Raw genomic sequence first — 9,582 nt, forward strand, 5'->3', positions numbered from 1 at the left:
TAGTTATTATCCTGAATTTTCCCAAGATTTAATTTATCATTACGGCTATATTTTTTAATTTGTTGTAAAGATATTTCATTAGACACGTGTCAATTGGGGTCAGATCTAAAATTTAGAAATAAATGGAACTCATCTATTTTATCACTCTGCAGTGGCCCATTTTCCACACAGGGATTTCCTAATACCATTGCTATGCCCTTAAATTTTGCAAATATTCTCTAGTAAAAGGCTCAACAATGTTATGGTATGAGAGTGTGTTTACCACTGTCCTCTATATTGTTCTACTCACTGAGTTAAAGTGCTAGTGATTGCAAGAGCCACTCTTATGGTTAAATGTTGAAGTGTTCTTGCTAAGCAGTTTTCTGCTCCCTGCTCTGCTCAGCAGCAGCAGTAGCAGCAGCAGCAGGGGAGGGAACAGAGTGAGGAGAGGATATGGCTTCTTCTTCTAAAAAAAAAAAAAAAGAGAAAAAAAGGCCCTTTGATTTTGGTTTGAGTCTCCCTTGGGCTGCCTCTGGGTTTGGAACAGATTTCATTCAGCGCTGAGCATGGTAGCTTCAGCAGAGGGGCACTGTGCCCCCACCCCCACTTCGACATGTGTCATAACTGGTTTCAGACTTGATCAGGAGACACAACTGGCTTGTTGGCTTGGCAGATGGCTCTGAGGCTGAGGCCAGGTGCTTGGTTACCTCACTATCCACACCAGGCTTTAATAACATGGCATTTACGTATGCTTCGCACATGAAAACAATATAGTAGCCTTCCCGATCAGATAATTTACATGGCAGTTTTCTTTGACAGACTCCATTTTAGCACAGATGTCTTGATTTGACAGCCAGGCCAGAGGGATCATGCAGATGGTATTGAGTGATGAATAGAAATTAAATAGACCACCCATTTGTGCCGCATGCATCTGCCTTTTAGAGGCAAACTTAGCTTGTTGAGCACAAGTTCTCTTGTTAAAAAACCAGCAAAAATTAAAAGTAAAAGATGCTGGTGCTAATCACAAGGAAAAACGGTGCTGACTGATTTTTGTTGTTGTTTTTGTTTGTTTTTGGTCACTTGGAGCCTTTAATAACACACTGAAATCTCTATTATATGATTCTGAAACGGCTTAGTGACCAGTCCCATTAATGGAACTGTTACTCAATACATCATCGCTGGGGGAAAAAAAAGCTGACATTTGGAGTACACAGATTTCACCTGACGCTTGCCTTTTGTTGCTGCCTCTATCCTCCTCCTTCAGGGTAGTTAGTCGCTCTTAAGCATTACATGAACATATGCATAAAGCTACCAAAAGCTACCATCACTCTTATTGCCTGTTCTTTTTGTCCTTATCTTCAACGTTATGCTGCTCTGTTGTTTGCTAATTGCCCCTTGGGGATAAATAAAGTCTTCTGATTCTGATTCTGAAAAGGCTGACTGATCGAGGCCAGTTCTCTGGATGTGTTATCCTTCTGATAATTGCCTTTTTTTCTAGCTTATATTCTCTCCTCTCTTCCTGATTAGCTTCCTGTGTTTAAATATCTTGAGCTTCAATATAATTTGCCAAAACCTTTTACGTTAGTTGATGCCACTGGTGCTTTTTTATTAGTCCTTTATTTATCCAGGTAAAAAAATCTAATTTCCAAGAGTGACTCATGGCAGACGTCATGGCACCAAAAGTCAAAATACATGTACCAACATAAGTGCATTTAAAACAAATACAATACACTTTTCCTGTGCCTCATTTTTTATTTCTGTAGCACTTCATTAAATTCTTTTAATTTTAATCTCCAATTTCCCAATTTTTCCAATAACCATCACGGGTGCACTCTAACATTTGCATTTCTATATTTGCCTTTTTTTCTTTTTAAATTTTTATTTGAGCAAAAGTAAGAACTCAATAACTTTCAGAGGTTACTTTGCATTCTGTTTGCTGCCATTTTCGCAAAAAGTCCAAGGTTGACATGATGTCCAAATGAATTATTTCCTCTAGTCTCGCCACTCCTGCCAGTATTATTACTACAAATGGAGTAGTTTATCAGTATATTACCTTCCAATGTCCTTCCTTTAGGTCCTTTTCATTTTACCTGTCATGGAGCCTTAATGGGATTCACAAGTAAGACAGGCTGCAGTTGACAGTAATAGGCTTTTGAAGGGAGCAATCTTGAAAAACTACCCGTGCTCTGTGTTACATTTTTCTTCAACATGTGAGGAAGATTTGCTGCCTGAGACATTGCTGCAGCATGGAAAGGAAAACCTTGATATTTTATACTCTTCCAATTTCAAGATTCGTACCATAATCACATTTTTATGTACACTAGGATTATTCAGAATTTATACTGGATAAGTTCACGGTTATAATGGAAGGTGCTTATGGGTAGTTTTAGTAGTATTATCATAATCGGTTATATTTATGTGAGTATATAACCATATGGCATGGTTTGCTAAAATGTTTAAACCAAGATCTGAGGAACTATATGTATTGTTCTGTGTGCAGCTGGTGCTTTTTCACTGGCTGCCATGTTATTTTATGAATTAAAGGTGATTGTAGTGTTAATGTTTGAGCCAAATGACTAGCGTGGAGAAGAATTCTGTATATTGTGTGAAGATTTTGTAGAAGCATGCCTTTATATGAAAATTTGCTTGAGATTGCTTTTTAATTTAGCAATCATTGAGTCTTTCCTGAAAGTTTCCTGAAATAGCGCCATCTTTGTGAAATTTGTTTCCAGAAATATTTTGTTTTCATAACAAATAAAAAAAAAAAATCTGAATGGCATGCACTCACTATACTGTACATTTGCATAATACAGATTTACATTAAACTTGGTGAGTTCATTTAGGCTGTATGGGGGCTCAAACTGTAGCAACAATTGTGAGCCTATATTTGCTGTCATTTAAGATGTTGAGCACATCCTCTGTTGAAAGAAAGCTTATTGATGGGGATGGTGAGGTCTGAAAGTCAAAACCAGTAAGACCCAAAAGTGACCCTATGTTAAGTCTTTTTCTCTCTTTATGAGAAATGGTAGTCACTCGTGGGAAGACTGAGTGAAGGTGAAGAAAAGCACTGAGTCATTTTTAAACTGTGCCTTATTTTCCTAGTGTATAACAGCACATTGACTGGGTTTAAACAGCAATTTAATGGATGTTTATTCGTGCCAATTATCTAGTGTTATATTGAGTTGAGAACCTAGATAGTGATGACGTCTCTTGATGGAAGGCTACAATTCTGCAGTGATACATATTTTTAAAAGAAAACCTATATTGTTCTCGAAGAGATTCCCCTTAGAATTTGTCTTGGATTTTCCTCGGTGCTTTTTAAATCTTATTTTATATAGAGTATTGAAAGTGTTCTCCTTTTTACTTTAATCGACTAAAAACGCAGAGGATACATTATTTAACTGTAGGTACATAATGCTCTAAAATCCAGACAGTATAATTAGAAAACCTCCCAAAAGTAAGTGTTTTAATTCATGTGACATTTAACGTCATTGACTAAATGATCTAAATGACCACTGCAGGCAATATGGAGGAAAAGAAAATTAAATGTAGGTAGATTTTTTTTTTTTTTGGCAGCATGACTAATAATGTGTTAAAATTAGATGTTTTAATCGCTTCTTGGTTTCAGCTTTTGACCAGCTGGCACAGTGACATGGTACATATGTGATCTTGAGCTTTGAAAGCGGTACCGTGAAGTAAGTTTAGTAACACACTCGTAGGTTCCCAATATCTGGGCAGCTTTTTCCTTTAGAATGCCAGCTTTAACTCCTCAGAGCTCTATCTTCAGCTCCCCAAAGACCTTGTGGGTGATAATCAGTCATTACCGCTCCTCCACTGAGTTATTTATTTCACTACATTCACACTGCAATTCATCATTTATTTATATGACAGTTGTTGTCTATTATAGTGTTCCTTTCATGTGGCCAAGAATGAGAGATTTTATGGAACATTAGGCTTCCATGCATCTGATAGCACGACACTGATTCTATTTCTCCATTTCCCTTTGATACAGACTCCCACCCCAAAGGTCAGTTAATTGTAGGATATTTATACCGGTATCACAGTTGCTACTTCAGTTGACATGATTCCTTAACCATTTTAATATGTGGGAATGTGCTCTTCCAATAAAAAATGACATTTGAGCCACTTTGCAGAGCCTTCTCTAATGGGGTCTGGGATAAGAATGGTAACATGCACTGGAGCTGGCAGAGGCACAGCCTGTGTTTTTGTTTATAAATAGCTCCAGCCAGCATTATTCCACTTGCAGTTGTCCCATAACCATCAATCACTTCTGCTCATGGGCCGACTTCTCTTGTTCACCAGAGAGAAGGTGCACTGCAAGCGGTGCCCTTGCACCTCCAACTGTGCAAGTACATAAAGTAGAGCGTAGTGAGTAGGACAGAGCTGGGAATCAGGGAGAATGTGGGGGGAAAGGTTCCTGTGGGGTGATGAACTAAGTTATGATAGCCACCCACACCCCTCCTTCTTCAGGTGATTATATGCACCAACATCCACCATTTTGCCTTTTTAACACATTTAGACACACGTGTCGATCCCAGAAGCAGGTGGGAGGCTAATCATGTCATGAGCTTGGAGGATATGGAATGGGTCGGACAAAACTGTTTACTCAGGTTTCATTTGTCTCTGTCTATATCTGCCTAAATCTCTTTCTGCAGAAGAGCTTTGCAAGAAGAGCTCACATCTTTGAGGACACTGAAGGATCCTACAGAGATTTCCCACATAAACAGATGTACTACTGATTATCAAACATCACACAGATTTTTTTTAAGTCTACGTGGTTGTACGTGCATATAACAACACTCACAGTGTCTCTTTGAAGATCCTTGTTCAGACCTTGTGGTGTATACACACACGCACACACACTAAAATGCACATATTACAGTGTTACCATGGCAGTTTCAAAAATACAGTAAGAATCCAGCTGATTCTTAACAAAATGGTTATGTAACTATTGCAGCGCTAAGTCATGTATCTTATCTAAGCCTGTGTCTGTATTTCCTTTCAGCCTGGCTTTGCTGCTTTTCAGCAGCTTTTCACATCTACTGTACCTCCCACAAGACGCCAGTGAACACATGAAGGACATTTGTAATTGCCCATAAGCAACTGTGTTCTTGTGGGCTTATTGAAAGAGCAGAAAAGCCTTGGTGTGGTTGTAATAAACAACATTCTTTTGTTACAAACACACAGAAAAGTTAGATCTCATCACTGTCAAATCTTAATCAATATCTCTATGCTAGAAAAAGAATTTTACACTTAATTTAATGCAGCTTACAAGAGAAGCACGCCCACCTGGCACCCATTGTTATCTCCCTGCCTGCTTGTCTTCCTTACTATAGTCCTCTCTAAATGAAAAAGCCTGATATTTGTAAACGTATTTTGATGCTCACCTCCCGGAGTTCCTTGGCCACATCCTTGAGCTCTTTGAGAATTCCTTCCAGCTGATCAATCACCATCTTCATGTGGCTGCGGATGCGTTCTCTCGGGCTGGGGGTCTCAGAGGTGTCCCGGGCCGGAGCTCTGCTGAGGGACATCCTTTACAGGGTGACGTGGAGCCAGTGGCCAACAGGCTGAGGGCGTGGGGGAGCCGAGTCGGGGTCCATGTCTTTGGCTACAAGGAGCCTCAGTGCTACTGATCCGAACAGGGGCCCCGGCCACGCAGGGAGACCTCAACATCTTAAAAGCACCTCGGCAGCCAAAACACCTTGCCTCGCCAGCACTCTCGGCACAGGGTCACACTCTGGCATCCATGCCTTCTTGAAGACACTTCCAAAAATGAAGAGAAAAGGAGCATGGGAAAAGTCAAATGCTGTAAATCCATCGAAAAAGAAGAGGGAAAATTCATGGGCTAAAGCTGGTATGAAACTCTTACATAATCATGTTGAGCCAACTCATCTCATGTGTCAGTGTATATATTTGAAATTGTTCTCAAGGAGATGCTATTTAAAATGCCTGTCTATACAGGGAAAAGACTTTTTCTTCCTTCCATTTGTCCTGAACACTCTTTTTTACATGTAAAACACAGTGGCATAATGGCAGGCTAACATACAAAAGTGAAAACAGGAAAAGGGTTCACGATAACCTTTTTGAAATAGAAAAAGAAAACTCCCAGCAGTGGCTCGATTCTCAAAATGATCGTGTTCTATTTTATTGGTAGCGGGCCAAGATTTGCCTTCTAAAAATAGTCCATTAGTGAGGGCTACTGTTTAAAAGACAGAAAGGACAGCTCCTGTTTAAAAAAGAGATTATTCCTCTGTCAAGTGTGGTGTAACCTCCTCTGAGAAAAAAAAAGACTCTCAGTAGAAACTCACATCAAAATAAACTCTGCTTCTCATCCATTTTCTTTGCAGTTGATGACCTAATCATGTTGTCCTTCATTTCTTGTCCATGACAGGGAGAAATGTAAAAGTGGGTCTTTTCACACAGTGTCAAATCTCCCCCAAAATGCAGGGCTCATTCCAGGTGGCGTGGGATCAAAATGAAGTGATTTCTAAGCCAGTGCGGTGTGACTTGCGATGCGAATTTGTGGAGGCATAACAAAAAACTCATTGTGCCAATGAGACACAGTAACAAGCTGACTTGAAGGCAAATGAGCACCTTCCTCTGGAATTTCGGTGATAGCTTGTCTTATGTAAAAATGTTTTTGAAGTCCTTTCTCAAAAGACTGACCCACAGCAGTCCACAGGGGTGTGCCCAAAAACCAAAGGAGCAGAAAGAGAAAAGGATTCTCTCGTCTCCTTCAGTTGTTGCTAAGGGAACCCGGTCTGCCTGCTTGTGCTGTGATTGGATAATTATTTTACTTCTTATCCGTGTAATGTATGTTTTCTCTGTGGACTCTTTTCAGAGAGGCAGAGAGCTCCGTGCCATCCAGCAGGACAAGATAAATCCCATGAAAGCTTCCCAAAGGAGCCCCAGAGAACAAGCAGGGGGGAGAGCTTCTCGCCAAATCCAGGGCGATGCCACTGCCACAGGGTATGCTGGCCAATCACACATGGCACCTGGTCATACAGAAAGGAAAGCAATCACTTATTCGTTCATGTCTCGTCTTCCTTTCTTTTTTTAAAGCTTGCTCTAAATCATAGCAGCATGAAAAGCAGCATCAGTCGGGTGAATAAGACTCAGATATGGTCAGGGATTAACTGCGCTGATTATTTCTTGCTTCTGTTAAAATGCATCTCGTACTTCAGCAGCACTTGCCTCACCTCCACACGCTCACACACGCTCACACACATCCGCTGGGACGCACACCTACTCACCTTTTCTGTGCATCACTTTGCTGTTGCTATGCCCAGAGCTTACTGTCCAGGCACAGCAGAATCACTGAAGCTACACACAACCTGCTGGTTCTTTAGAAGTCCCTGTGTCGCACACACCAACATCTTCTCTCCTTCTTGCCGTTCTCACTCCCTCTTTTTCCTCTCTGTCTTACACACGCAGACACACTCCCTCTCTCCCTTACACACACACAGAGAGTTCTCCCCCCTCCTCCCGTACTTACTGTCTTGACAGAGGGAGAAGCTTCTATTAGCAGGGTTATTTCACTCTGAGGCTGTGGCTCATCAGAGGAGGAGTAGAAGTGGAGGATGAAGCTGTGGAGGAGGAGGAGGCAGGAGGCATGAGATGGGAACGATGAATGGCCCTGATAGCACTCTGAGAAGGGAGAGCGGACGCCCAAGATGACTAAGAGCCAGAGTGGCAAGAAGAGCCCCTGCTTCGGATTGTGATGCTGCTGCGGCCGCTACCATCACTCAGATAGCTATGCTGCCGTAACACACCACCCGTCATCCCCTTCAGCATTCGCCTGCATCGGGAGGCAGCAGACAGATCAACTGAGCTGCTACTGTGAAAAAGGAGCTGTGTGATTCTTATGACAGCCTCTCCCTCTTTGTCTATCGGCCTGGTTTGTCTCTCTCTGCCTCTCTCTCACACTTCCCTCTCTTTCTGTCACTCTTTCTCCATCCCTGTCCCTCTGCCCCTACGCCCTCACTGTGTCCTCGCTCACTGCCGGATGAAGGGAAGCTGATGCCAGAGTTTATCGTTGGGCTCAGGCTCCTGCCAGCACCACTCGGCTCTTCTGCTTGGCTCTGTGGAGGAGGGGCTTGGTGCTTTAAAGGCACAGTGTATCACACAGTCCCTCCTCTGCCTCCCTCCTGTCCTGTCTTCTCCTCTCTACTGGTGTCGACACTCCCTCACTATCTCCTCTCACACTGCCTATCTAGCCTTTGTCACAGTTCTGTCGAGGGTGTTATCTCTCTTAAATCAAGATGAAGTCTTCCTCTGCTGCCAGACAAGCAGTCTCCAGGGACAGGGTGTCCAAAGAACCCTGGCTGTTGCATCATTAATATACAAAGCAGGTTGGTGTTTGATGACCTCATCTTGCTGAGAGACAAAAATAGGAAGGGAGGACCAAGCTGACTTTTTTCCCCCCTCCCTTGTCCTCTTTATCAAAATTTATATTTCTACACAATGCATAGCCACACATAACACAACCAGAATCAACCTAAAATGAAACTAATATTTTAAAAGCCAAATGAAAATGTCAGCTTCCTGAAAATGCAGTTTTTGGCAGATAGCTGTGGCGAACAGACAGAGGCTCTGTGCAGATGCTGATATATAGCTCTGTGGTCACAGAGGTCTGGTAATTGTTTTTAGAGTTCAGACATAAGGTCTGAACGGAAATACAACCAGAGCAACTATATTTAAAAAATAATTAAAATCATCAGCTGTGACTGTGTGACGCTGATTTAAAAAAGTGATAATAGCTGCAGTGTCTACAGAGCATTTTTAAGCCACATTAGATGTATGCAATGATGTTGCCCTCAATCTTTTTTTGTTTTTGTTTTTATAGCTAGCTAATGTAACCTCTAACATATAACGTTAGTTTAGTCATCATAATCATAGTGTCGATACTGTTTTCACACACCTGCCTTACAGTAACCAAGCAACTCAACCCTATCACTTCCACCTACAGTAGTATGCCCCAAAAGTTGATTCTGTTCATCTGGACGTAGCGTTTTCAGTGGAAGAAACGTTTTGTCGCTCATCCAAGTGACTTCTTCAGTCTATACTGGTATATATAGGCTGGTATGTTCAGTATACTCGTATGGCTTCACATTCTTTGGTATAACTGTCATGGGAAATGCCGAGTTGATTCAGGGTACTTGGGTCTTTCATGCAGATGAATTTGTTTTGAAGTCCTCTGTGGTTTCTAGTACCAGCATCACAGACATTATGCTGTTGCTGTAATCCTAATTACAGTATTAATTATCTTTTGCTGTTTTCTTTGATCAATAAGTGATCTAGTTTGGCTTAAAAATAATGTCATAAAGAAATGCTTCAAAGTCTGCATTATACTTTCCTAAGTACACAGTCACGCTGTGTCATCCTAGGACTTCATCAAATTTTTAATATGTCATCACGTTCAAAAGTACATTGTGGTTCCATGTGGCGATAAGGGAGTGGATCCTGTTCCTTTTCTTTTTTCATTCACACATGACTGATGCAGTGTTGCACAGACAAGATGCTTCTCACAAACTGCTCCCTGCAACGAACAGGTGTCCTTGAGCATGTTTCCTTTGTAGCTTC

The 9,582-nt window shown here is 41.5% G+C and overlaps 1 protein-coding gene across 2 annotated transcripts in view; it reads right to left on the minus strand.

Annotated features, from left to right (window-relative positions):
- insyn1 (inhibitory synaptic factor 1) overlaps positions 1-8,101 on the minus strand; it is a 44,276-nt gene extending 36,175 nt beyond the window's left edge. The window contains exons 1-2 of one of the 2 annotated variants that reach the window (XM_084929893.1): positions 7,496-8,101; positions 5,388-6,995 (exon numbers count right to left, since the gene is read on the minus strand). In XM_084929893.1, the coding sequence (XP_084786019.1) occupies positions 5,388-5,531 (144 nt within the window). In that variant the 5' untranslated portion in view covers positions 5,532-6,995; positions 7,496-8,101. The other variant, XM_084929896.1, reaches the window with a different exon arrangement.
- Positions 8,102-9,582: the final 1,481 nt, after the last annotated feature.

Source organism: Perissodus microlepis, chromosome 1 (assembly GCF_051167445.1).
Source record: "Perissodus microlepis isolate ML-2025 ecotype Zambia chromosome 1, ASM5116744v1, whole genome shotgun sequence".
Lineage (NCBI taxonomy): Eukaryota > Metazoa > Chordata > Actinopteri > Cichliformes > Cichlidae > Perissodus > Perissodus microlepis.